This window comes from Podospora bellae-mahoneyi, chromosome 6 (genome assembly GCF_035222275.1).
Source record: "Podospora bellae-mahoneyi strain CBS 112042 chromosome 6, whole genome shotgun sequence".
NCBI lineage: Eukaryota > Fungi > Ascomycota > Sordariomycetes > Sordariales > Podosporaceae > Podospora > Podospora bellae-mahoneyi.
The window spans coordinates 1,703,849-1,730,309 of record NC_085885.1 but is presented as its reverse complement, the minus strand read 5'-3'; the positions used below and the strand labels follow the sequence as shown (position 1 = coordinate 1,730,309).

Here is a 26,461-nt window from a genome sequence, read left to right as displayed (position 1 = left end):
GGGATGAACTATCGGATGATTGACAGACGTGTCTAGCGTTGTGTGGATAGCAGGGTCGTTTTCGGTGTCACCGCGATGTCAGAGGCACGACATATGTGGTGGACAATGAAGATATAAATCAAGCGCCACGGTGTTTCCCATCAGCCTTTTGGTCCCTCCTTGCTTCTTCTGTTCCAAGTGATCATATAAATCAACACATAGTTCGCAGATCATCCTGCTCTCATCGCTCCGTCCAACCAGGTTGCCATCATCCCTGGAACCTACTCGACTTGCACCAGCACCTCACATCACCACCACCATGTTCCGCAAACGCCAACCACCCCCCTCAACAATAAACCCCATCCCCCCTCCTCCCTCCCCTCCCGTTCCCCTTCTCCCTCCCTCCCCCCCTTCCTCACCCTCCCAATCCCGCTCCCCCTCCCCCCCTCCCAAACCCCCAAACTACCAATTCAAACCCCTCCCCCTCCCCTCCCCGCCGGCATCCCCTCCACCCTCCCCCCATCTCCCCCTCAACATCCCCAAAACCCGTCAACGCCCCGGGACAGCCGGAACCTCCGGCACTGAGGCCGCCCTAGCCCTCCAAACCCGCCAGATCTCCGCCCAACTCAAACAAGCCTCCCGCACCGAAAAAGCCTACCGCACCCGCAAACGAGCAGCCGCCGCCCGCGCCAACTACGCCGAGTCAAAAGACCATCTCAGACAAGCCTGGCTTCATTTCGCTCTTGGGATCCGACTCATGTTAGGTGTTGTAAAGTCATCCGCCTACGTGGCCAAAGAAAAGAAATACAAGTGGCAGGCTGGCAGAGAGGAGAAAAAAGCTGCAAAGGAGCAAGAAAAACAGAGGAAGCTGGAAGAGAGAACAGAAAAAGAGGGGAGGGTAGAAAGGAGTCCAGTCGACAGCGACCGCTTGGAAAGGGCGCGCACAGCAGAGGGTGACGACCAGGGATACAGGCAAGAGGAAGACGTCATCAGTGACAACAAGGTCGAGATTGGTGACGAGGAAAGGCAGACAGAGGTGATGGTGGAAAAGGAGCTCCCTACGCCAAAGGAGGACACGATTGATGAGGAGAGGGTTCAAACGAAGCGGTGGAAGGGGAAGGGACGGGCAAAGGGGAAGGGGAGGCAGTAAAGCCCTGGACAGAACAGGATTCATCATTTGAGATGGACCGGTGACACATTACACAACACTCTCTTCTATTTATTTCCCTTTGCTTACATACACCACACTTGCAACTCCGCAGAGAAGCGGCAGACATTCACTACTATTTCCTTGACACCCCTATCAACATTGCACAATTAATGATGGATGAGACACGAACAAGAACCAGCAAAAGCGGGCACCGCAAGGAACAAAGTAAGACAGAGACCTATTACTAGGTTGTTTGGAGGCAGCGAAGGATACCTGCATGGGAGTCTAAACAGGGGCTATGAATGCTGTATGAAAGGTGCTTCTTGTTGGTGCTCAAAAAGCTGGTCTCTTTGTGTCTTTGCCAGACACCTGTTGAGACAATGAAGGCACAGAAGATGAAATTGCCTGCCCGTTCAAGATGGAGACCTGATAGTCATAATGAAAGACACATCTGATACCCACGATCGATGTACACACCACACACTGCATTTCCCTCCCCTGCTTTCAAGTATACCTAACGCTTGATGAATTCACAAAAGGCTTTTAGTATAACAAAACATCAATTATGCCCATAGGACAAATCCTCAGTCTATTTTCCCCATGCTACCAAGCCCATCCCAGAATAAACCCCCTCTTACACCCTCCCAAAAGTCGATACCAGTTGGCTAACCACTTTACGCAGCCTTCTTCGCAAACTCGACTCTGAGAATCAAGTGCCTGAAACCGAAACCGTCCATCTTGGCACAAGCCTTAACAGCGTCACCACGGTCCGCGAAACTGATGAAGGCAAAGCCCTTGGCCAGACCAGTGTCGCGATCTTTGGCCAAGAAGACGCGAGTAACCCGACCGAAGCGCTCGAACATATCGCGCAGCTCGTTCTCTTCCGCCATCTCGGAGACCTATCATTTCCTGTGTCAGCAGATACTCCGCTTCTGGTTTCCCACGTTAACAGTAAACTTACGTTGGTAACTCTGAGCGTGGCCAAGTCGTCCCTCTCGCCATACTTCCCACCCATTCTCTCGCCCGCTCCCGCCCCGGCAGCACCCCCAGCACCACGCAACGCAGGCGGTACATAGCTTCCCTTCTTCCCCGCCCCGGGCGCCCCAGCACCCCCGGGACCGGCACCCCCGGCCCCAGCATCGTCTCCCATCCCAGCCGCCACATCCGCGCCAGCAGCCTCGCCGATAGGGGCCATCGTATCCTTGTAGGGACATCTCGCCGTGAAATGCTCTCCGTTGCAAATACGACACTACCGAGCAAATTAGTCTCGCAAAATTCATAATCATGAGCTCGTCTGACGTTTCTTGAAGTGGAAAGACTACTTCCAGGCGTCTCCTGCTCGCCATTGCAGATGTCGATATGTTCCGGTCTCTCCCCTTGACATGATCATCAAACTTATCCATCGATGCCAAGAAAAATGGAGACGAGGAAAGCAGCATCCACAAGTGCCTGAAGAAAGGGGAGAAGGGGAAAGGGGAGAAGAGGAAAGGGGAAAGGGGAGAAGGGGAAAGGGGAAAAGGGAGGGGGGTGGGAGGTAACTGGCTTCCACCAGTCCCTGAAAAAGGGGGAGAAAGGGGTAAACGCCGCCATCCACCAGTTCCTGTGTTCAGTCCCAACAGGAAGAAGCTCCGTCACGCCAGCCAGCGAGGCGACTCGAATCTGAACAGACTTAACCACAGCCACCCATCGCGAAGATCGATAAGAGCTCATGGCCAAGTTAACCAGTCACCTCAACCAGCTGACAAACAGTAGTCACTCCCAACCTGCAGGACACTCGCCCTGACACCCCCCTCCCTCCTCTCCCCCCAAAAACACCACAAAATCACCACCACCAATTCACATACCTTAACCTTCTTATCCTTCAACTTATCCTTCATAGCCTGTGCATTCGGATCCTTGCTCTCATCCTTCGCATCCTTCCTCCAATTGATACTCGGCCGGAAGATGATATTCTCCCCCACGCTCGTCGTGTCGGGCGCCGGCCCGGCCCCGTCCTTGGCCGACTGTCCAAACTTGGCCCAGGCCTTGCGCTCGGCAACGCGCGGGTTGACGACCTCGCGATGGGTGATGTAGCGAATGCGGCGGGTCGTCTTCACTTTTTGGTTCTGGTCGTTGTAGCGGTACTCGATGATGGTGGTGGAGCCGTCCTTGTTTTGGATTTTCTGGGGGGGGGGAAGATCGGCGGTGGTGAGCTCGTCGAGGTCGTCGTCGTCGGCCCAGTCGTGCCTGGTTGGTGGTGGGAGTTAGTAAGGACCCTAGGGGAAAGGGCACACAAGTGGTGGGTGTGGTTGTGGAGTGTGGTAAGGCTCACTTAGCTTGCGCGGCCATTTTGACTGATTTGCGATCTGCAGGAAGAGGGAGATCGGAAGTGTGATAAATTCGAGAAAAAGTCGGTCGTCCCAGGTCGGTTTCGCCGGTTGCACGCGTTGTTTTCGTGGTGGTGGACGGTTGACAAGTGGTGGGGTGTGGAAGGACAGGAAGGTTCGCTTGACCAAATTTTTGGGATATTCAAAAGTGTGGGGCTGAAAATTGGACAGGAAATCGCCGCCCCTCACTTCAGCGAGTTGTGGTTTTTGCAACGGTGACCTCAACGTTGTTGTGGCTTTGGTGCAATTTTTCAGATGAAGCGAAAACAGGCAGTCACCTGTTTTTGATGCCCCCATTTTTATTATATAAAAAAAGGGCTTTGACTGGCAGGTCGACTTCAACCCACCGACTTCATCTGCCCTCGCCCAACCCTACACCGTAACTCAACCGTCAACCCTAACCCCTTCAAATCAACTAATCCCTCCCCCAAAGCCGCATCTGTCATCACAGTCATCACACAAAGACACCCCGTTAGTATTGTTCTCAACATTTCTATTCAATTCATTTAATCTCCCCTACCCATCCCTCACAAACTCCTACCGCTAACTAACCATGCCCGCTATGGAAGCAACAGAATACCCTAACCCTCAAACCAACCAAGAAGTAATATATATATATATATAATAGAAAATGTCGTCAGACGTCGTGTTCTTCTCTGCTTTCTCTGGGTATAAAATCCTCGATGAATCCTTTCCATATTCCTGATCATCATATACCTTCCCCCCCCCCTCCACCTCCATCCTTTTGATGATTAACCTTCCTTTGAAAATAGCAGATCAACTGCCCTATAGAAGTGAATGGGATAAAATCTGGGGATTATATGAACCCCGGCGGTGCGGCCGCCACATAACTACTCCTGCCACCCCCAGTGGATGTCCTTTTAGGGATTGGCGGCAAAGCCCTCGTTGGTGGTGGTGCTGGTGGTGGTCCCTCTGCAAGCATGGACATACTCCTGCTCGAGTTCAGGAACTGTGGGCTAACGAGGGAGTCGATTCTCAAATGTTGTGATGATCTCGCAATTGATTTAAGTGGGCGTTGGGAGAGGTATCTCGGGCTTAGTGACAGTGAGGTTCCTGCTTGGGCGGAGAAGCTCGATCTTCTAGCCCGAGGCTCGAGGGTTTCGGATAGTCTGCTTAACCCTCCCCCGTATGTGCCCAACGAGGAGGATGATCGAGGTCCCTCGCAGAGATGGGCTGTGAGGTGGGATTGTGAAGAGATGAGACTTCTCTCGTCCTCGATGATGTCTGAACAAGCGGAGGGACGTCGAGGTCGTGGCGGTGGGTTCAGCTTGGACTTTGGTGGGCTGTCCTCGATTGATGGATATGATGAGGGCTGGACAGGGGAGTTGAGCTCTTCGTCTGACTTGTCGCTTTCGATCCACAAATGCGATGGTGGAGAGGTTGATAGAGCTTCTGGTGTGCTCGATAATGTGCTCTGGGCGCTGTTCTTCCTTGCGTGGCTCATTGGCGAGGATGCTGGCGAGGGTTGATCGAGAACCAGGGACAGCGGACGGGAGTTGATAGACAAGGCAGACGGAGGTGGCCTTCGCGAGCCAAATCGAGATGGCAATGTTGAGAAAGAACCAGGGGTGAAATCAACCCCTTTTACCGGAAATCGCTTGCTAATGCCTTGGGGAATGCTGAAATTAGACCCTGGGTGCGAGCCGGGCGAAAACGGAGGCACCATTTCAGTCGACCGAGGACGAAGAGTCTGTGGTGTTGAAAGATGCATCTCGAGCACATGGTTCCCTGCCTGAAGCGACTGTCTCCGGTCGTTGATCGCCGCAGCATTGGGCCTCATCTTTGGCAACCAGTGCTCGTCCACGGGCGGCATGTCCGGTGTCACAGACTCGTGTTCCGCAAAGGTGTCCCGAATAGGAGAGCAAGCAGGCGATGAACCAGCAGATGTGATCATGGTGCGCTGGCCCGATGAGACGTAAGAAAACCGATTGGTGCTATCCCTGAGCGCATCCAGTTGCCGGCCGTCATGGGAAATAACACTCGCCGAGGACGTATCGTCAAATGACTGTTCGCGTACATCCTCGTCCGCACCATCGAGTTGGATATCCGGGTTCAAGGAGCTATGGTCCCAGATCCGTGAAAAGCGCTCTGGGTCTCTGACGACCAACGTCCGCTGACTTGTTTGGCTTTTCAGCTGCGAGTCTTCATCAGCTGTCTTTGGTTTGCCAGTCTCAGACAAAACCTTCCTGCCACCCAGTGCCTCAATTTCACGCCTTAATACTGCAATCCAGGCATCCATTTCCTCAGCACTCTCGAACACCATCAGGAAATGCGGAGAACGGCCCCTCTCTTGCCCCATGAAGGGCAGGCGTGCCAACAAAGAAGAGCCATGGGAGCTCGGAACACGATCCGACTCGGCTACTGCTGATATTTGTAGGACCCAATGCCGTCCCGGGATGGCATCACTGGCAAATGCCGCCGAGTCCTTTCCCAAATGAAGGATCTTTTCCGGCAGTCGGTCGTACGATCCCTCACCTGAAAACTGAAGCAGGTACCCGGCCGTAACCAAAACAAAGATCTTTGTTGTCCACTTAAACTCCCCACCAAGTCCCGACGTATTCCTCCGATGTCTCCTCTTCGGTTTCTCTGTCTTCTCGCCAATGGACTCGTCAAACTTGTCAACTACTGGTGTCGCCGGATTTGAGCTGCCTCCAATGGAGAAGCTGGTCTTGTTGTTGAGTCGTAGTACCGATTCAGTAGAAGCGGTGCATGCCGGTAGATGGGCGTGTTTGATCGCTTGGGGGTAAGCTTGAAACAATGGCGGTGGGCTCCATGGCACAATTCCTTCTGGCGATGGTTGCCCCCCTGTTGATTTCTTATGTTTGAGATTCTGCCCTGCTTGTGAAGCAAGTGTGCTCTCAGAGCGCTGATGATGAAACTGATAGGGCCAGTTCGTTAGTGAGGCGCGAATCCCGCTACTCCGTTGCGCCTCTCGTGGCGAGGCCGGTGCCGCCGTTACCGATGTGCTCTTGTTCCGGCCGAATATACTCCTCAACCCTAGCCTTGACTCTCTCCGGCGTAGCTTGTCGTCGTCGCGCAGCGGTATCTTTCCCGCCTCCGCATTCCAATCCCCCAGTGGCGGCGGTCGTGACCTCCTCCCTAACGAATTCTGCAACGCTTCAAGCCCGGCTGCAGTAGGTGCCGGATCCCCTTGTTGCCCCGTCATGCCTCTTGTCGTCTACTCAAATTTGGCCAATGGGCTGGAATGCTGCTATGGATCTGGCGCCAGCTTTGTCGTCGAGATGATTGGTGATCGCAATACATGGGAAGATAGACCGCCAGTCATCGAGTTTTGTAAACAAATCCCTTCCTGGCCGAGTCGCAATCCAAAACAAAACAATGAAAGGAAGGGATCAAATCCTGCAGGTGTCGAACGCGTGAGCCGACAGATGGTCGAGGCTCGAATAAGGAAGGAGGAGCAACAAAATAAGGCAGGGCGCGCGTGTTCCCCAAAGCTCCGAGCTGCAGACGGGACAGGTGGTCCCGAGGTCGCAACGAGAGTGGTCGAACCAGAGATTATCACAACAGCTTTGCCGAATATACGTCAGAGCTCAAACTGTGCCGCGTTCAAGTTTTTGGCCCAATGCACTGGACGGGTTGTATATATTGATGAGTGAGATGAGATGGAGGTGGAGGGGAGGGGGGGGAACTGAATAAACGAGGGAAACCCACGGAGGGGAGGGGGGAAGGGGTCTCACAGCCAGGGGAGTGGGAAGAACGTTTTCCTATATAAACGATATGTGGAAATGTGGAATGGATGGACATGACGCCCCGGGGCGGTTGACGGGGGGGATGATCGGGGGAAAGCGAAAGCGGGAACATAGACAGCAACAGCCGTGCAAGGACTTGGATGGGACTGGATGGGACTGGGGGTGGGGGGGGGGGTTCGGCAGGGCCTGGTCTCGAGTCACTTGATGCGCCAGCCGTGTTTCCTGTTTTCCTCTTCGCTGGGAAAGCTGGCGCTTGGGGCTCGCCTTCACATCGGACGGGAACCTCATCCAAGTAAGACACAGCCGTGTAACTGTGTCTCGTGCGCTCGATTTTGAGCGCTTTCAGTTGTTCTGTGGTGGGCTCGTCGGCTGCCAGGAGTGGTGATGTTTGGGCGCCTACCCAATCTACCTAGGTGGTAGCGCAGCGGCGGCAGCGCTATCCCAATCCCAAAGGACTGGCAAAGACTCCGAGTGAGTCTTATTTTTTATTTTTTTGCTTCTTGCTGACCACCACCACCTATCAGCATCTCTGGGACATGTGTCAAGCTGCGTGTGATGAAAGAAGCAAATTGTGAGGTTTCGTTGCGGGAGTCCATCCCTGCTGAAGTCGAGGGCTGGTCGAATTGGAGCCAAACCCGCGAAGGGCCCTCCCATGTCCGTCGTGGTTCTCAATTTAGGGGTGCGCGGTTCCGAACCAAACTCAAAAATCCGCAGGGACCAGGATCCACACGTCTTTTTTCCCAACTGCCCTATGAGAGGCCACAGCACCAACTGTCATCACAAACTGATGAATAAGAGATCCAACTGTCATCACAAACTGATGAATGAGAGATCTGGGAGGTGTGGGGGATCAATTGATATCAACAGACTAGAAGCATCACGACTTCCTAAACAATGAAAACCCTCACCTCATAAAACAACCAAAAATCATGACGTTCCTCTGCATACTCCGTTCCGGACCAAGCTCGGCACATCTTCAGGGAGCTGGTCCTAGAAATCCCAGCCCCCCAACAAACCAGATCGATCCAAGCTTCGGCCGGCCATTCCCCGCTCCGCTATGTGGGGTCCAAAAGTGGGCTCGGCTTCCCAAGTCTGAGACGTCCTTCAGCCTTGAGACTGCCGGCGCCATCATCGTCGTGGAGCTTCAAGGGGCCCTTCAAGGGGCCCTTCAAGGATGTCTTTGAAACATACCTTTTCCACACCTCCAAATCCACCTTGTCCCCTTCGAATATATCCGATGATGATGATGATGACTTCTTCAAATATTGAAATCGTATCCCGGCCGCCCGCATACATAATTATGCATCTTTGCGTTCATCTATTGACTTCTTGGCGTCGTAAAAGAACAGCATTGGAAGCTGGGAATATGCAACTCGCCTTTTTATTCCACTGCGTACATACGCTCACTCAGCTTCCTTTTCGAACCACACCGTCGTCACACGAGCCCTTTGAATATTGACTTCAGATGCTCGCACAACATCTCCTAGTATTGTAGAACAAGGCCTCCTGTCATCTCCCCCTCCTTTCATTTTTCCTTGGTCTGATCAGCCGGTCGTCTCCCCGTCATTGTGAACATCGTCTCAGATCATCCTTCAACATCCACTTCAACATCCAACCTACAACACAAACACCCTTTTCGAAATAACCTTACCTCTAGTTTGTCTTTCCCCTGGTTCTGTCCTTCCCACCTCAACCACCGCTCTCTGCTGTCCCACCACTCACCCACATCGCGTGGCCCGTCAAACCCACCACAACATAAAATACCCAGCTCCCAAACCCTAACACAACATCTCACAAACCAACCATCCCTCTGTTCCCTTACCCCCCACGTTTGCCAGTTCCACAAATTCATCAATCCTTCGTACCACCCCCATTGGACTTCTCGGACAACTCGAATTCTCTCAGTGCCATGCTTAGGAAAGACATACACCTCCTGCATGTCTCTAGTCAGCATGGGCATAAACATACATACCAAAAAAAAAAAAAAAAAGCAACATAAGCCACCTAGATACCCGTAAGCCAGCCTCTGCAAGAGAGAAAGAAGAAAGCAACAGATATAAAAATAACCCAAGACAAAATATCGTCAATGGCTGACCGACAAACATACATAAGGTACGCACCGCAAAAAAGCCATGGTTTTCCCGTTGCACCACATTTATGTGGGTAGGTCTCTTACCTCGGTCAACCCAAATATAGGCATGTATGCACCTATGTATGTGTTGTCAACGTCCTCGCAAAACCAGCGTATACCAGCCAACTCAAACCTCCATCTCCATTCGCCCTTCAGAATACCGTCCATCACAAACCCTAGTACCAGTTTCAGCTTTATAATCTGAGGTTGTGGAGATGATTTGTTCCTGCATTAGCGTCCCCTTCCTAGAATCTATGGTCCAATCTCCATCACATCAACGTCACTACCTATACCTATTTTCGGATGAAAGGTTTGGCACTCATGTTATCCCAAGTAGCCTTCATGCGTCTCAAGATATCAAACACCATCGCCAACATAAACACATCTCGAGGTTTTATTGATACAATAAAATTAACAAGCTCCATTAATGAGCATATGAAAACAGTGTGAAGCAACAATAACGAGCAAGACGAGAAAATTACAACGCCTGTTCCTATGGCTACCCGACCTTCAAAGCTTGTCCTAACGTCCAATTCAATGAATGAGATGGCGCCCTGGATAGACTCCAGTATGCATTACAATGCTAGTATGATGAAACCATGAATCGCCATTGATACCATAAGAGATGCATAACCGCCAGAGAACAACTCTTGCTGCGAAACTCACTCTTTAATAAAGCCAATGCCCCCAATAAAACGCCATGACAAAAATGAAATCGTAAGACCAAGTGAATCTCGTCAAAAAGAGACGAGTGCCCAAGTGCACCCTGCTCTTCAAGGAGAGAAAGAATTTCGTCTAAAGACAGCTGTACTGCTCATCTGGCACAGCTGGCGAAGTTTCGTCCGAAGCTTGCTTGAGAGCCATTCTCTAGACTGGCTTGGACGATTCCTCTTCAGAAACAGATGTTGAGTGGGTGAGATGTGAAGGGTGAGACGGCTCGTGGGTGATGGATGCATTGCTTCCGGTCGAATCGGTCAACTGACGCTCTGCATGATATTAGCAATCAATCGAATTCCACTGTCTGACAATTTGGCAACTTACCAAGCTCCTTGATACGGTGCTTCAGCATCTGATTCTCACGAATCAACATTTGAGTCTCGGCTTGGTAGAAAGCACTCTCGTCACGGCAGCCTAGATGCCACTGTTCGCCGCTGTCCCCACTGATCGAGGTCGACCGCAACCTAGGCGACGCTCCTCTACTGGGGGTTCTAGACCGGCGACGTAGATCGGCGCGAGCTACGTCGAACGAGCTGCGCGGATGAGCAAAGACTGGGGATCGCGGCAGGGATCCGGAGCTAGCTCCGACTGGGACCTGCGGGATTGAAGTGGGAATCGGGGTCGTGGTTCGCTCGGCAGGATCTTCGCTGCCGGCGGCAAAGCCAGACTGCTGGCGCCTGTAGCTATCGACCTGTTCCTGGAGGCGGCGAATTTCGCCAAGGAGCCTATTGACTTGGAACTCTTGCTCAGTCTCCAACTCCTGGTGTATTTCTCCAAGAGACGGTGCTCGGTTGTGACGGGGCTCTCCAGTGGCGATCAGTCGAGGGGATCCGGTGACCGACAGTCGGTGGGGGCTCATGGCTCGGAAACTCCCTGGCCTGTTGGTTTGCGAGTCGGAAAGCATCTCTCCTGGTGCTGGCACTGATGGGTCTGCGAGTTGCAAGTTGGTAATGACTTGAGAGAGACGACGGCCGTTGATGGGGGAAGCTCGACTGGGAGACAAAGGGCTACCAGATGAGCCTTTTGATATTGTTAGCATAGAGCCGTGGTTTACGCAGCCAGCAGCACTCCACGGATAGATCAACCAGGACTGCGAATTCAGTTGCGAGGTGACAATAATGCCTCTGAATCGTCCAAGTCGACTACGAAAGAGTGTTGTGAATTTGTGTCTAGGCGTGCCTGGGGTAGGACAGATGACACTTACGTCTGGAGGGTGACTCCCGCTGCAGCTGGGCGTTCAGGGTCGCAGTAGCTTGGAGTGAGATGGAGGGGTGCCTCCCTCCCGGAGAGGGCGAGACAGCGCCGTCTCCGTTGATGGACTTGTTGGTTGGTTCCGGAATGGCGGATGCCATATTCTGCGCAGTTGTTCTGTATGCGAATTGTGGGTTTTGTATCTTTAGGTACGATAAGTGTGTTTGATAGGTTCAGGAATAGGAAGGCTTTTTTTGACCAAAGATATCTGGTGGTTGTTGATGTAGATTCTGTTGGCCACAGCTCCCGTGACCAGCTGCGTCTTCGGATGTGGTGCTTTTCTTCGTGTTCCGCTTCAGGTCCGTGAGGCGGCAATATTGTTGAGTTGTTTTGTCGGAGCAAGAGAACCAGTGGGGAGACTCTGAGACTCCGAAGCAGTCAAGGCATGACGCTTTTGGGGATGTTGCTGGATGGTGGGGCTTCACCCCACCAGATGCCCCTTGCTCCTGCCTGCCGAGTGACGCATGACGATCTTTCACAGGCCGTTTTTCCCATCGGACCCGCCCGTGGAAGAACCTTGTGCCTTCCTGAAGCTGGCGAGACTTCACACCTGACCACAAGATGTCATCCTATTTGCTAAAGACGGCTCTCTCTCACCTTCCTCACCGTCTGATATCTGTCATTTTCCCTCAGCCACGTCTTGTTATCTATGACTACGGAGTACCTACCTACCTTCGTATACTACTCTGCTCTTGTCCCGAATGATTCATAAACAGCATCTGATGTTCCACCGCAAGAACGCCTGACTAACGTGATGCCAAGGCCACCCCGGGAAACAGACTTTGGCTTCCTTGGACGACATCAACACTTGGGATGGCGAGGACAAATAACTAAACTCTGGTTGGCTTTCAACAGGCCACTTTTACCACTTCAATATTGAAATCTGCTGTTTGAAGCGTGTACTGAAGCTTATCTCAGACCCTCAAAGAGGCCAGAATGTGTCATTGGACAATCACGCGGCACCCCGACCCTGCTCCGGCAGCGGTGCAGCAGACGCCGTTGACGGCATCCATCAAGCTTGCAGCCCACTAACCCAGGCCCGCCCGAAGAGCGAACAAGCACCGAAGGCACCGAGTCCAGATCCGCCTCACCACCTTGAGATCTCAACCACTGCTCCAAAGGGAGAAACTCGACAGTGCAAAAGTCAATTCTTTTAGCAATAAGTTGGTCCACTCAAGACTAAGCCTTCGATACCCGTGACGGCGCCCGCACGTAAAAAGAAATGCCTGTGCGCAACGCCCCTTTGCGCCCCCTTATCAAAGCCTTATCGCTATCTTCAGCTTCACCAACACTGTTGACATCACCACCAACGACGTCATATGCTTTCAGGAGGCTATTCTCCAACACAGCCCGGCGCAATGCAGATTTTACCCACGCCGTAATTGGCGGCGGCGTAGTTGGTTTAGCGATTGCGCAATCTTTGGCCAGGAACCATCCTTCCTCATCAACGCTCCTCCTCGAGCGCCACAATGCCATCGGAACAGAAACCTCGTCCCGCAACAGCGAGGTGATCCACGCAGGCATATACTACGGTGCTGACTCCCTCAAAACTTCCCTCTGCCTCAGAGGCAAGGCACTGCTCTACTCCCTCTGTGCGAAGCATGACATCCCCCACCGCCGCACAGGGAAATGGATCGTAGCCCAAAACGACCTCCAACTCGCGGCCCTCGAACAAATCCACAACTTTTGCAAGAATGAACTCCACGTCCCTATGGAGTGGGTCTCTTTAGAAACCGCCAAAAAAAAGGAACCAGCCGTCAGGGCAGAGAAAGCCATTTTGGAGTCGCCGACAACGGGAATCATCGACTCCCACGCGCTGATGCTCACCCTGTTGGGACTGTTTGAAGAAGCGGGCGGTACTCTCGCATTATCCTCCGATGTGAAAGGCATTACCCCGCTAGGGAACAAGGGCTCCTTAGGCTGGGAACTCGTCGTCTCTGATCCCAGCGGTGAGACCTCCGTCATTACAACGGAAACTCTCATCAACGCTGCTGGATTGGGCGCGGTTGAGATCAACAATCTCATCGTTCCGGAGAATCAACACAAGAAACTGTACTATGCGAAGGGGAATTACTTTTCTTACCCTGCCCCCCAGCCCAAGGTTAACACGTTGATCTACCCCGCCCCTGAGCCTGGCCATGGAGGGCTGGGGACGCATCTGACCATGGATCTTGCGGGCAGGATTAAATTTGGGCCGGATGTGGAGTGGGTTGATGGTCCGGGTGATTTGGGGGTTAATCAGGCTAGGCTGGGGGAGACGATCAGGGAGGTCAAGAGGTATTTGCCTGGTCTGGACGAGGGGCAGCTCGTGCCGGATTACGCGGGGATTAGGCCGAAGCTGGGGAGGGCGAGCGCCGTCGCGCATGGGAAGGGGTTTGTGGATTTTTATATTGAGAGGGAGAAGGGGTGGGAGGGGTGGGTGAATTTGTTGGGGATTGAGAGCCCGGGTTTGACGAGTTGTTTGGCTATTGGGGAGAGGGTAGAGAAGTTGCTGTATGGGAGGTGAATGATGTAGGTTTTGTGGGTGGACTAGGTATATAACCAATCTTGAAAAAATATATCATTGAAGAGCCAATGCAATTTTGCTTTCGAAGTATATGTAAGCCCTAATGTGATTTGTGTGATTTTTATGAATGTAACAAGACATGACCTTTGTCGTCTCTATCTACCGGCCCAGAAAGTTCCAGATTACTCCTACATGATGAAGAAGTCCTGATCCTGACAGCTTCTAACAAGAGGGTAGTCTAACTAGTACCAAATGTCACATCTCTCCCTCCCTCATGCCAACTCCGAATCCGGCTGCTGAAACGGCCGTCTATCTTGCTCCCCGAGCGACCTCAGCCTTTGAGACAGCAGTCCCGCCGACGGCGTGCTTCCCACAGTGGTGTTCCCGCCATAACCAACATCTCCCTTGCTGAGTTTATCATAACTCGCCGCAGCCAAACTAGTCATTTGCACCCCCGACATAGGCGATACACCCTCCTCCGTATTATCACCACCTCTCTCCGGTGTTTGTTGCAATGGCTGTTGAAACCCCCTCGGCAGACTCCCAGAAGCGCCGAAAGCCACCCGCGGTTGATCTTGTTGTTGTTGTTGTTGTTGTTGTTGTTGTTGTTGTTGTTGTTGTTGTTGTTGTTGTTGTTGTTGTTGTTGCAAAGCAAACCCAACACTCCTCCACCTCTCACCCTGACCCCCACCCACCACCGGAGAAGGACCCATCACCCTCACCGGCTTATAAGGCGAGAACCTCGGATCGGGATGCGTAATCTCATTCCTGAGCTTCTCCTTCCCATCGGGAACTCTATTGGCAAACACAACCCTGATCGATTTATACAAGTAATACCTTCCCTTTGCCGGGCAGCAAATATGCAAGTGAACCAAATAACGAAGCGTCGCCCTGTCACTACCCAACGTGTTGGCGTCGACGACAGGTTTGATATCAGGGACTTTAGTCTCCAGTATCGGACCGGCCGAGTAACTCCTCTGCCTGACAAAAGTTTTCGTCCCTGGCTCCATCCCCGCAAGGTCGTAAGGTACAAGAAAGAGCTTGACTGCCGTTTTGTTTTGGTTCTTGATGATGATTTGGAGTTGTCCCTTTTCTGGGATGCGGTACCGACCTCCGGGGGGTGATTTGGGGGAGCGGGAGCGGCGTTTCTTGCTGTTGTTGTTGTTGTGGTTGGTTGGGTGTTTGCTACTGTCGGAGAGGTGGTCGCCGGTTTCGTCATCATCATCTTCTGCTGCTGTGACCCTCCGCTCGGGGTATCGTGACTGGAGTTTCCTCTTTGCTCGTTGGCCATCGTCGGGGTTGGTGAGTCCATTCTCGAGATCGATATTCCCTACGTATGGACTTGGGCCATCGTCTATTTTGCTTCTGCCATGGGAGGTGCTGGCGTAACTGTAAAAGACGGCCGAGAAGGGGAGGGTGACATGTGGTGGGCAGCGGAGGCTGGACTTGCATTTTCCTAGACCGAGAACTCCGATTTGGGCCATGAATTCTAGAGGTTTGGAGGGGGTGGTTGACATGCGACCTCGGAGGATGCTCTCCTCGTAGGATCCGACTAGGGAGGCGTGATGGAGAGGGGATGCCTCTGAGCCCACCGACGGTCGTCTTGCACTCCAAGGGGTGGGTGGTGGTGGTGGTGGTGAGCCGGCAAAGGAAAATACAGGAGTTGAGTTCAGAGATCGTCGAGGTTGGTGGGCTTGATATGGGTGATTGCCCTCACGACGTTGGGGCACTTGTCTTTGGCCAGCCACATTGTTGAAGGAGGGTGGCCCGAAGTTGAGTGTGTGCCTTCGTGGGCTCACCCGGGGACTACTCGAAGCAATATTGATACTATTCAAGGGTAACGCCAAGTCGATTTCCTCGTTGATCTCTGACTGAACAAGCGGACTCGTTGGTGGCTTGTAGACAAAGCTTGATGAAAGAGATGAGCTAAGTGAAGGTGTTCCCGGTGTACCGAAGGCCTCCTTGCGGTAGTCGAACGCATCCTTGCGGTGGCTTGTCGCTGCATTCCCGTAACCAAAGGGATGAAAGTCTCTTGGTGGTGAGGTCGCAATCCATGGAGCACTGCTGGGCGGTTGAAAGGGGTTGTGATGACTGTGCCTCGCTTCCTTCTCTACCTCACCAGGAGACAGCTCTTGCGGTGTGAAATTGCCGCTATGGAGCGCGGATCGTGGTCTTTCGATATTTAGTCCTTCCTGAAGTTGAGCATCAGGTTGCAGCCCGATCACATCCCTATCCTTTTTCTCGGGTGTTATGGTAGGGGGAGGTAGTAGGCCCGGGGACATGGACGCAGGTGGTGGTGGCGGTGTTCGAGGCGGCAGCGAGATATTGTCTTGCTGGAACAACGATCCCAGATGACGATTTGGCACCCAGGTAGGGCTTTCCCCTCTCTTGATGCGTTCAATCAACTCGGCGCGGTCAGAGACGGCATGTGATGGTGGCTCAGGCGTGGTCGACTTGAAAGGGACGGGAGGGCTATCCGGTATAGGCCCCTCACACAACTCGGTTCTGATACTTTCTTCTGACAATTTCCTGCTCAATGACCTTGGAAGACCCGGTTGCAACTGTGGAGGAATTATTCTGGCGAAATTATCTTCGACATGATCCGGCACATCTGGCACAGCATCTTGCTGGCCTGCGTCGTCTTCTCGCAGCATGGGCATGATGTTTGAACTTTCGAGATCCCAGATCAGACCACTTGAAGCGAGAAATTAAGACGCTGTCAATATGAGACGAGTTCAAATTCCCGTCACCCTATGTCATTCAAGGTGCCCATGGCGTGTGGCCAAACTGAAGCACCGTGAGCTGGACCTTTTTCTCCACGCGCGAAGGCCTCTGCTTCCGCCTCGGGCCTCAGCCATGCGCTGTCTGTTCGGCCTCAGAGTAGTTGGCGGAATAAGAAGAAAATAACAACAGTAGTGACACCGGAGCAGGGACCCGACGAGCAAAGACAAATAGCAAAAAGTCGGTTTGATACGTGCAAATTTGAGAGCAGTTTGATGTTTTGGCTGGAAAAGAAGGGTTCTGAATGAATAATGAGCGGTACCGAGATTAAAGGTCGTGACCCGAGTCACTCGATTTCCTTATTCCTCAGATGAGCGCTGGGAACGGCAGCTGTGCCTTGCGCGGGTTATTAAAAGTCCAGACAGGGGCTTGTAAGAGCCTGAATGAAGCAAGCTGACTTGCTCCGAGGCGTTGGGAAAGAGAAAACGGTTCGGACCAAAAGTTGCGTCGATGTGAGTGAATGATTCTGAGCTTCAGACGTTGCTCGATCCTCATAGTGACGGCAGGTCACATCAGGGGACGCTAGACCAGGACTGGGCTTCTGTGGGCGGTTTAAGTACTCCGCTGCTCAGTGGGGGTTAGCGATGTCCACGAACAATGCCGGGTACCTTCATGTGGTTTCTTTTTGTGGTGGCGCTGGCATGCCCGATGCCCCGTGGATTGTCGTGACTGCACTTGTCTTAGGTCCGACCAAGCAAGACCCGTTGGCTCTCGTGGCTGCTGATGAGTGAGGGAAAACAGCGAGAAAGCGAACGCCAGGTGGTTGGTCAACAGATTGTCCAGAACCAATGTGCGTCATCGCCACTTCTGGTAGCATGTCGGAGCACATCCGTCAAATGCCGTTCAAGGTGCCAGTCAGTGTCAGCATGGATCTTTCTGGCCGGCTTGTCACCCTCGCCCTGTGTCTGAAACCCGAGCTCTTTTGGTGAAAGGAAAAAACAGCCCGTATCTGCCGTGCCTCTGCGCCATCTCCAAATTCTTTGGTGCGCCTGATCAGTGTTGATTGATACCCGGCAGTACAAAGGAAGATGGATGTGTTGGCTGTGACTAACCGAACCTCGAGCATTAGCGCATCTGGCGTTCCATTGCACAACTCGACCCACCTTTAATTGCTTCACCGCCCAAACTGCCAAGTCCGGATAACGCGCTTATCGCGAATCTTCTGGCAAAAAAGTCCCTCCACCACCAGCTCCAAGTATCGTCAATCGTAGATCGAGCTTCATTCAACCCACACACCCCAACATCACACCAACCCCAAGAATGGCACCCAAGCGCCCCAATGAAGACGACGACGCCGCCGACAAGTTCACAAAGAAACCCCGCCAGGGCTTCCGAGTAGGCCCCGACAACCTCCCCGACGGCGCCTGGAAGCGCAAGGGTATGCCACCCCAATGGTCTTGCGCCGCCCTTATACTAACCATCTCTTAGTGACCAAAATCAAAAAAGACCTCATCACCAAAGCTAAAATTAAAAAAAAATACTCCAAAATCAAAGCCGCCCACGCCTCCGAACCCACCCCCGCCCTCCCCGAGCTCCCACCCTCTCCCATAATCCATCCAGCAGGCGCGCCCTCCGAACCAACACCCAACTCACCCTCCCAAACTGGCCCAGCTCCCGAGCCAGACCTCCACCCCGACCGCCTTCACCTCCTCACAACCGACGAACCCCCCAACCCCAACGCCAACGCTCCTGACTTTCCCCCTCTCCCCAAACGCAACAACGGGGACCGCTCCCGCGGCAAAAACCAAAAGCAGCGCAAACCCGACTACTACGAAAAAGAACTCGCCAAAGCGGCTGAACTCAAGGCAAAGCAGGAAGCCCGCAACGCCGAATTTGCCCGGAGGCAAAGGGAACGCGAAGACAGGATCAAGCAGAGAGAAAAGTGGAAAAGGCAAATGGACAAGGCCAAGAGGCCGGACAAGAACGGCAAGATGAGACTCGGAAGGGAGAGCAAGATACTTCTGGAAAAGGTGGAGAGGTTGGTTGGGGGGAAATAAAGGTGGTGCGTAGCGAATATAGCTGTTGAGGGGGTTGGTTGGTGGGGGGAGAGATGGTTAGAGGAATGGGACAGGGGAGAAAGAGGGGGGGAGGGGGTCAGGATGGGAAAAAGCTGTGTGTATTAATAATCGTGTTCGATACCCTATTTTTGCGATTAACGGAAAAGAGAAAGAAAATGAAATGGACAAAGACCAAAAACCGATCATGTTCCCGTTGTGATAATCATTAGGGATAAATTTGTTCTTTCTATGCTTTCCTTCAGACCCAAGGGAGACTCCTGCAGGATCGATGCACGATAAAGCAACCTACATAGAGCGAGAGTTCACTAAAACGACCAACAAGAAAGGCAAAAGAATACATGCCGAGACACTAATCCTGTTCATAGTTGACAGGCAAGTCATCTTTGGCATGGTCGTATAATATGATGTAAGGGGAAAAAAGAAAAAGAAACATACAACACCGAGGATTCCCCAGTGGTCACCCACCTGAGTACTGATTCGGCACTCAACTATTTGACAAGGGCAAAGCGGACGGGATGCCGCATTTGTAGCTGGTTATGGTCGTATGTGATAGAGTTGGCAGGGAGCAGACATGATAAGGGGAGACTTGGCCTGGCATAAGAAAAGAACAAACTGTTAGGTCAACATATTGCCCAACCGCTTTGTCTTCCAACCAAAGTCTTCAAGAAATGACAAGAGACACTTCACATCTAGGCACCATGATATAACACAATTCTTTGTCAATGCCAGTAATTCATATTTACGTAACTTAAAACAGGCCCAAAGCAAAAGTATAGCAAGGAAAAATCTGGTGCCATCAACTTTCTATGAAATTGCCTTTTCGCACCACCGTCCTTCCTAGTTTTTGCTCCTCCACGCCCAGGGTCGTAACCGCCAGACATTAACCGTGCGCCCCAACTTTTCATCACGCTGAGTACACAGGGAAAGAGGTCATATGCCAATCGGCAGGCACCATTTAAAGCTTGTCGTAGTACTGTATACATTGTTAGCAAGACTGTTGCGCTCATCATAATGTAAAGAATAAAACTCACGTTGTCGACACCGGGAACCTCGACCTTGAGACCCTTGCGCTTGCGCATGGTCTGGACGAGCTGACCGGCCTTGGAGGTGGCATCGATGGGGTTGCCACCGGGGAACTGTTGCCAATGGTCGAAGACGGACTGGGGGAAAGCCTGGCCGGAAGTACCCTGGCGGAGATCGGCGTTGAAACCGAAGGACTCCATGACTGGGAGGTAGGCCTTGATGTTAAAGAGAGGAGTGCCGGGGCGCTGCTCCTCGGCGAAGACGTGACCTCTGCGGCGGGTAAGGACACCGTAGACACCGCCCATGGCCTGCTCGGGGACCTGAATCTCGACCAAGAAGACGGGCTCGAGAAGGCAGGGCTCGGCAAGAAGAGCAGAAGCGTACAGGACACGACGAGCAGTAGGGATAACCTGGCCACCACCACGATGGATAGCATCGGCGTGGAGGGTAACATCGAGGATGTTGAAGCGGATGCTGCGCATGGGCTCCTCAGCAACGGGACCCTCACGGGTGGCCCACTGGAAACCAGAGACGACGGAGTCCTTGATTTCGTTGAGGTATTGGACGGCCTTGGTCTGGTCGACGAGCAAGTTGGCACCGTTGCCATCGGGACCGAAAGCCCAGATCTTGCGGGCATCGGTGACATCCCAGCCGAAGTCATCGGCAAGGACACGGGCACGGGCCTTGAAATCATCACGGGGGTTGATGCGGCCGGCCTCGATAGCACCGGAAAGCTCCTCCTCAATGGGCTCAGCAACCATGTAGAGACGGTTGTGCTTGTTGGGGGACTTGGAGAGAGCAGTCATGCTGGACTTGGCAGTGACGGACTCACGGTACTGGACGACGGGGTCGGAGATGATGAGAGGGACACCAGCGTGGTCCTCCTCGAGATCCTTCAAGCAAATCTCGAGATGGAGCTCACCAGCACCAGCAACGACGTGCTCACCGGACTCGTTGGTCATGGTTAGGACGCAAGGGTCGGACTTGGAGAGACGCTTGAGACCTTCGACAAGCTTGGGAAGATCCTGGGCGTTCTTGACCTGGACGGAGCGCTGCACGACGGGGGAGACGGAGAACTTCATGACCTTGAGGTTGTGGGCGGTGTCGATGGTGGTGAGGGTACCAGACTTGAGCAAGAACTGATCAACACCAACCAAGCCGACAATGTTACCAGCGGGCATATCATCGATAGGCTCGACCTTGCCACCCATCATGAGGACGGTGCGCTGAATGGCCTTGATGAAGAGATCCTCCTTCTTGCCGGGGGTGTAGTTGGGGCCCTGGATGCGGACCTTGAGACCAGAGCGGACGGTACCGGAGAAGACACGACCGAAAGCGTAGAAACGACCCTTATCGGAAGTGGGAACCATCTTGGAGACGTAAAGCATGAGAGGACCCTTGGGGTCGCAGTCACGGATACCGACGGCAGCCTCATCATCAGCGGGACCCTCGTAGAGAGTCTCGACACGGTACTTCTGGGCGGTGACGGGGGAAGGAAGGTGAAGAATCATCATCTCCAACAAGCAGTCAGCAGCGGGAAGGAAAGTGCGCATGACAGCCTTGAGGAGCTGCTTGCCCTCCTTCTCACGGTCATCGACAGTGAGCTTGAGGTTGAGCTTCTCGAGGAGGGTGGTAACCTCGTCCTTCTTGAAGTTCATGACAGCGGCGAAGATCTTGAAGATGGGGTCCAAGATGAACTGGCAGAAAGCGCGCTCGAGCTGAGCACCACCGTCAGCAGTGCCGTTCTTGGTCCACTTCTTGGTCTTGGGGTTGAAGTAGTTGTCGCCCCAGAGACGCTCCATCATCTTGTTGCGGTCGACACCGAACTTCTTGGCGTAACGGGTAGCGAACTGACGGATGGTGAAAGCCCAGCCGTGAAGACCGGAACCGAAGGCGACGGTGCCCTTGTCGGGGTAGACCTGGACATCACCGAGCGACTTGTCGAAGTAGGTGGAGATGATGACGTTGACGGACTCGATGGTACGGGAGAAGGACTGGTAAAGATCCTCCTTAGAGACCTGGAGCTCAAGAAGAGCGCGATCGACCTTGTTGATGATGATAACGGGCTTGATGCGCTCACCGAGAGCCTGGCGAAGCACAGTCTCGGTCTGGACGCACACACCCTCGACGGTGTCGACGACGACGAGAGCACCATCAGTGACACGGAGAGCGGCAGTGACTTCGGAAGAGAAATCAACGTGACCGGGCGAGTCGATCAAGTTGATCAAGAAATCCTTGCCTGTGAATCGAGAGTCAGCATTTCGCAGCCCTAACCAGCAAGCAAAACTGATGGATGATTACTAACCGTCGGTCTTCTGGCCAACAATGTCCTTGAGATCCTCCTCCTCGGGAAGAGTACCATACAGGGAGATGGCAGTGGACTTGATGGTGATACCACGTTCTTGCTCGTCGGCTCTGGTATCTGTCGCACGAGCCTCACCGGCCTTTCCGGAGGAGATAATACCAGCCTTGGCCAGCAGAGAGTCGGTCAGGGTGGACTTGCCGTGATCGACGTGCGCAATGACGGACATGTTGCGCACGTTCGTGGGCTTGTCTGGAGCGGAGGGTCAGCATGATATCTCGAGATGGCGCCGACATGCTCAGCGACGAAGAGAGGAAGACTTACCCATCAAGGCACGGATCTCGTCGATAGTGAAGCTGCAGAAGGACCATGGTTAACATCCTCGCCATCACCTACGTGTTGTCGTGCAACACCTCTGCTCAGTCTTGTTGCTATCTCCGGGCGGGGTAACCTGGGCGCGCGCATCGATGCCGTCGGACAAAGAGGTCATCGACAACGAGCCCTCGAAGCGCCAGAGACGAGCAGAGGTGTACGGCGGCGTGAAGAGGCACTTACTTGACCATCTTGGCGGTATTGACGAGTACCTCCTAGAAATGGGTTTTTTGGTTGATGGTGTCGAGGTGAAGAAACTCCGCGAGCAGAGAAATTTTCTTCCCTAAAGTTGGTCGAGCAAACCCGAGAGTCGGCTAACCAGGGTACCGTAGTCCTGCTTCAGTGGATCAGCTATCAGCCCCAGACCGACAGCTAACGAAAAAAACAGAGAGGGTTGAGAAAGCAGAGCCGGTGGGATGCGAAGCCTGCTGTGAGGGAGAGAAAAAGTTGAAAAAAAGGCGATGGGGAGGGGAAGGTGGAGGGGTAACAATTGGTGGGGCTCGATGATATCGATTTGGTGGATTTGGTGCCCCTCCATTGGCCCCCTGCCACTTGTGCGTCGGCTGATGCAACTGACATGGGAGGGTCAAGCCCTGTTTTGCCCCTCCCCCTCCTCTCTCTCTTTCCCCTCGCCAATCCGGCCAAAAAAAAAAGAGAACCCCCGCGGCAGCAGCAGGCAGACAGGCATAGATGGATATTGTTATGCATACCTTGAGGATAATATATCAGTTGGCTGATGGATTTGATGTCTTATTTTCTTCTACTCGACCCTGTCTCGAGGGCTTATAATTTCTTCAAACCTCGACCTATTTTATTTCCAGCAACAAGCACTTGCTTTGAGGTGCTCTCGGAGCTTAGACCCCGCTTACGTCCAAATAGGTAGGGATGAGGCCCCTCTTTTCTTTCGAGGATGGCCAAAAAGCACAGACCACATTGCAACAGCAACGTCCAGGAAGCTCGCAAATCAAGGTGAAGGAACTGCGAAGCTCGCCCTTTTGCCAGCCACCTCTCGCCGTTGGGGCTCCAATTGTTCAATGTTTTTGGCAGCTCGTTTCGCATCAAACACCGCTAGCGCCAGACACCGAAACCACAAAATGTCACACTACATTGTGGCCTGTTGATTTTTTTTCTCACACGGGTTGCACCGGTTAGTGGGACCATGCCATGGGCATAACGGAAACTGCGGGGTTAACGCTGGCCTTATCAACGGCGCCTAGGCAAGGAGGAAGAAACAATTAAAAAAAAAACCGGTGGAGCCGTGAAGTTCGAACCTCTGGCTGATATGGATACAAAGTTGCATCTCGGTTTTAACAGGGTACCTAGGTATACTGTACAGGACATGGTTACACCCACCGTGTCCATTCCTCGATGATGAGGTTGAATGAGAGCTCATGAGCTTCTGAGCACAAGTAAAGCTGAGCTTCAGCTGAACCGTGCTTTCACGAACCTCATGTGGATCTGGATCGCTGCCCAAAGAGCTTGAATTCCAAGCTACAAGTGGCTTGGCTCGGATTGCCGGATTTGCCACTTGCCGCAGGCTAGATTATCTAGCCAGTGCCTGTTAGACGTCACGGTTCACATTACACCGGGGGGCAACGTAAACACCTTGAGGTCAAGCAAGCCCTTGACCTATGGTCCAAAGACGTTTGAAAAGTAACTCTGTGTTATTATTCCACAGCAGTGTGTAAAGATACGCTCGCAAACCATGCCCTCGCCGCCACCAACTCCATGTAATGCTCAGACTAACCCAGACATCCATAACCGTGTACATAAAACCTGATTCATCTTCAAGGCGGGTATCTAAAAAGAACCTCGATGAATGCTCAAAGGTGGCAAAATCAACAACTTCAATCACCGTCCCCAGACATTCTGGAACTCCTCTTCGCTCCCAGTTGCATACTGGGGGCTTTTGTGGCTGTCATCTGCACCATCACCATCACTCCGTTCCCATTGTCCACGTTCCTCATTGATCGGGCTCTCGTCATCCTCCCGTGGAGGAGGCGTAGGATGAGGCTCAACAAACTCATGATCTTGTGGTTTGTGCAAGCCGCTTTCGACATCAACGTTAAAGTCGTCCTCGGTAATCTCTTTGTGCGTTCCTATTGTTGGACCATAGGCAATTTCGAGTGGATCAGCACCACCAACTCCAGTTGAGCTGGACCTCTTGGCCTTGTTCTTTCCTTTCTTGTCATCGATACCAGCTTGTGGTCCTTCTGGTGCTTGCTTCTTTCTGCGGTCTAGTGCCGCATTTGAATTCAACGAAGGAACCGAGCTTGTGGAAGAGCGCTGGTAAAAGCTACCATCGGGTGTACGTCGTGAGGGGCTTTGTTGATATGGGCTGGGGAACGGCGACCGGTACCTCTCACTTGCTGGCTGATTTGCTGTGATGACCGGGTACTAAATCATGATCAGTAACGGAAACCGTCATGTGAGCAGAGACGCCACCTACGTTCCAATCCCCAAACTCAAGCTTTCTGGCACTGTTGTAGAGAGCTTCTTCATCTGGATCAAGTATCAACTCATCTAGATTGTTGGTATGTGGTGACTGAGACCCGTTTCGACGACTTGGCCCGCCGTTGTTACTGAGCAGAGGTGTCGTCTGGTTGATCTCATCAGGCCTCGGAATCCAGTATTTGCCCTTGCCTCCCCTTTCATAGCGCATGCCTTCCTTGATGCGAGCCAGTCGTGATCGAGAGGCTTCGTGGGCCATGATCTTGTCCCCAGAATCAAAGACTCGATAGCCGTATTTGTCTCCTGAGAATGTCTCCTTGGAGTCCTGAATGAGGTCGCGGATTCCAAAAGCATCTCTCGCAGCATACAGTACAGGCATTCTTGCCGAAGAGATCCTGTTGTCGGCAAAATCGTGCCACGAAAAGGCATACCAGTGAGCGATGGCAAAGGCCGGCATCTCGATGCATATCAAAAAATCCTGAATGGCAGCAGCCATACTCTCTGAAGACTTGTCGGCGCCCTCTGGGATGACACCGAGCCAAACCAATATCGACAAGGCAAAGCCTTGCCAATACGAGGCAAAAATCACAAGCTTGACGCACAAGAACTTGGGCATCGGCCGGAAAGGCTTGAGATCGTCATTCATGCAGACCCAGAAGAGGCCCAGAGCATACAGACTGATAGTCACACTGGCGTTGTAGATAAGACCGCTCCAAAGGTATCCCGAGTCGAGTTGAATTCTACCTTCGTGGAATGTCCCAGTAGCCTTCATGATGACCGTTGCTAGTGCAAGCAAAGGCTTGAGCCAGGCATACTGTAGAATACCGCGTTTGATGGCGAGAAAGGTATGCGGGTCAGATATGTCGAAGGGAGGTAGCACATGGTTCAGGGGCCATACGTGGTGAACAGGCTTCCGACCATGTGTCATGATAATCAGTGCCCTCTCACCACTAAGGTAGTTGATCAAGAGCTGGAAAAAGGTGTAGATCGTGAAGGCCTCGTAGATATCTCGTATCGGGTCTAGTATGTCGGCGGCTGTTCGCGAGACCATGCTGGACCACGAAGCAATGGAGTAAATGGGGACCATAAGGAGGATGCGGACGACATAGCGTTGTAGCAACGGCTTCCGGTAATTCTTACTATTTCGCTGTTACTGGGATTCGTGTTATGGTTGATGTCACACTTGGGTATGGACTCACGTCTGCAGCCATATCGATCTGTTCAGCAAACGAGTCAGTTAACGGGACATACTAGTGGAGAGCCTTGACCAGGGGCAAGACACAGAAGCTAGAGGGAGCCATACACAATAGACAACAAGGTCGCGATAATGGACGCGACACCAGCAACCACAGTTGTGATGGTCTCGAACTTCTGACCTGAGCCCCCCATTGTCACGATGGGTGCTGGACAGACGTGGGAAATGTAAGCAAATACCGGGATCAACCGGTGGGAAAAGCAGCCTTCAAAGGTGCGAAGTGCATGGTGGTGGAGCACAAAACTCCCAGATAACGACGTTGTGTGGTTGTGTTGGAGGCGGTTGAGATGACGACGATCCTCCGGGCCAGAAGCTCCAAACAGCGCCGCAGAGGCAACTGGGGTGGTCCCGCGCACTTGGTTGGAGTGTTACAGCGCTAGGTACGTATCAAAGTACCTTCCACCCACGCGCCGGTAGGGAACAAAATT

At 52.8% G+C, this 26,461-nt stretch overlaps 9 protein-coding genes across 9 annotated transcripts; 3 read left to right on the top strand and 6 right to left on the bottom strand.

Moving 5' to 3' along the window:
- Positions 1 to 298: 298 nt before the first annotated feature.
- QC761_602605 (uncharacterized protein) lies at positions 299 to 1,129 on the top strand (the record flags this gene model as incomplete). Its single annotated transcript, XM_062880707.1, has 1 exon — positions 299 to 1,129. One exon carries the CDS (start codon positions 299 to 301, stop codon positions 1,127 to 1,129), a length of 831 nt encoding a protein of 276 aa, XP_062729444.1.
- A 496-nt stretch (positions 1,130 to 1,625) lies between these two features.
- On the bottom strand, positions 1,626 to 3,867 carry TIF35 (translation initiation factor eIF3 subunit g). The gene is made up of 4 exons (XM_062880708.1): positions 3,441 to 3,867; positions 2,974 to 3,355; positions 2,091 to 2,378; positions 1,626 to 2,028 (listed from the first exon to the last, which is right to left on the bottom strand). Exons 1-4 carry the CDS (start codon positions 3,455 to 3,457, stop codon positions 1,804 to 1,806), a joined length of 912 nt encoding a protein of 303 aa, XP_062729443.1. The 5' UTR covers positions 3,458 to 3,867; the 3' UTR covers positions 1,626 to 1,803.
- Positions 3,868 to 4,312: 445 nt separating this feature from the next.
- On the bottom strand, positions 4,313 to 6,682 carry QC761_602620 (uncharacterized protein; the record flags this gene model as incomplete). Its single annotated transcript, XM_062880709.1, has 1 exon — positions 4,313 to 6,682. The coding sequence occupies one exon, from the start codon at positions 6,680 to 6,682 to the stop codon at positions 4,313 to 4,315; it is 2,370 nt and encodes a 789-aa protein (XP_062729442.1).
- A 2,637-nt stretch (positions 6,683 to 9,319) lies between these two features.
- Positions 9,320 to 11,744, bottom strand: QC761_602630 (uncharacterized protein). Its single transcript, XM_062880710.1, has 3 exons — positions 11,279 to 11,744; positions 10,399 to 11,094; positions 9,320 to 10,343 (listed from the first exon to the last, which is right to left on the bottom strand). The coding sequence occupies exons 1-3, from the start codon at positions 11,424 to 11,426 to the stop codon at positions 10,225 to 10,227; spliced, it is 963 nt and encodes a 320-aa protein (XP_062729441.1). The 5' UTR covers positions 11,427 to 11,744; the 3' UTR covers positions 9,320 to 10,224.
- An 803-nt stretch (positions 11,745 to 12,547) lies between these two features.
- Positions 12,548 to 13,831, top strand: QC761_602640 (uncharacterized protein; the record flags this gene model as incomplete). The annotated part of the gene is made up of 1 exon (XM_062880711.1): positions 12,548 to 13,831. One exon carries the CDS (start codon positions 12,548 to 12,550, stop codon positions 13,829 to 13,831), a length of 1,284 nt encoding a protein of 427 aa, XP_062729440.1.
- A 272-nt stretch (positions 13,832 to 14,103) lies between these two features.
- QC761_602650 (uncharacterized protein) lies at positions 14,104 to 16,491 on the bottom strand (the record flags this gene model as incomplete). Its single annotated transcript, XM_062880712.1, has 2 exons — positions 14,104 to 14,394; positions 14,446 to 16,491. 2 exons carry the CDS (start codon positions 16,489 to 16,491, stop codon positions 14,104 to 14,106), a joined length of 2,337 nt encoding a protein of 778 aa, XP_062729439.1.
- Positions 16,492 to 17,590: 1,099 nt separating this feature from the next.
- Positions 17,591 to 18,801, top strand: QC761_602655 (uncharacterized protein). The gene is made up of 2 exons (XM_062880713.1): positions 17,591 to 17,990; positions 18,041 to 18,801. Exons 1-2 carry the CDS (start codon positions 17,873 to 17,875, stop codon positions 18,607 to 18,609), a joined length of 687 nt encoding a protein of 228 aa, XP_062729438.1. The 5' UTR covers positions 17,591 to 17,872; the 3' UTR covers positions 18,610 to 18,801.
- A 472-nt stretch (positions 18,802 to 19,273) lies between these two features.
- EFT2 (translation elongation factor 2) lies at positions 19,274 to 22,823 on the bottom strand. The gene is made up of 5 exons (XM_062880714.1): positions 22,511 to 22,823; positions 22,280 to 22,311; positions 21,959 to 22,207; positions 19,662 to 21,892; positions 19,274 to 19,603 (listed from the first exon to the last, which is right to left on the bottom strand). The coding sequence occupies exons 1-5, from the start codon at positions 22,516 to 22,518 to the stop codon at positions 19,586 to 19,588; spliced, it is 2,538 nt and encodes an 845-aa protein (XP_062729437.1). The 5' UTR covers positions 22,519 to 22,823; the 3' UTR covers positions 19,274 to 19,585.
- A 1,141-nt stretch (positions 22,824 to 23,964) lies between these two features.
- QC761_602670 (uncharacterized protein) lies at positions 23,965 to 26,376 on the bottom strand. The gene is made up of 4 exons (XM_062880715.1): positions 26,082 to 26,376; positions 25,978 to 25,995; positions 24,777 to 25,917; positions 23,965 to 24,724 (listed from the first exon to the last, which is right to left on the bottom strand). Exons 1-4 carry the CDS (start codon positions 26,165 to 26,167, stop codon positions 24,179 to 24,181), a joined length of 1,791 nt encoding a protein of 596 aa, XP_062729436.1. The 5' UTR covers positions 26,168 to 26,376; the 3' UTR covers positions 23,965 to 24,178.
- Positions 26,377 to 26,461: the final 85 nt, after the last annotated feature.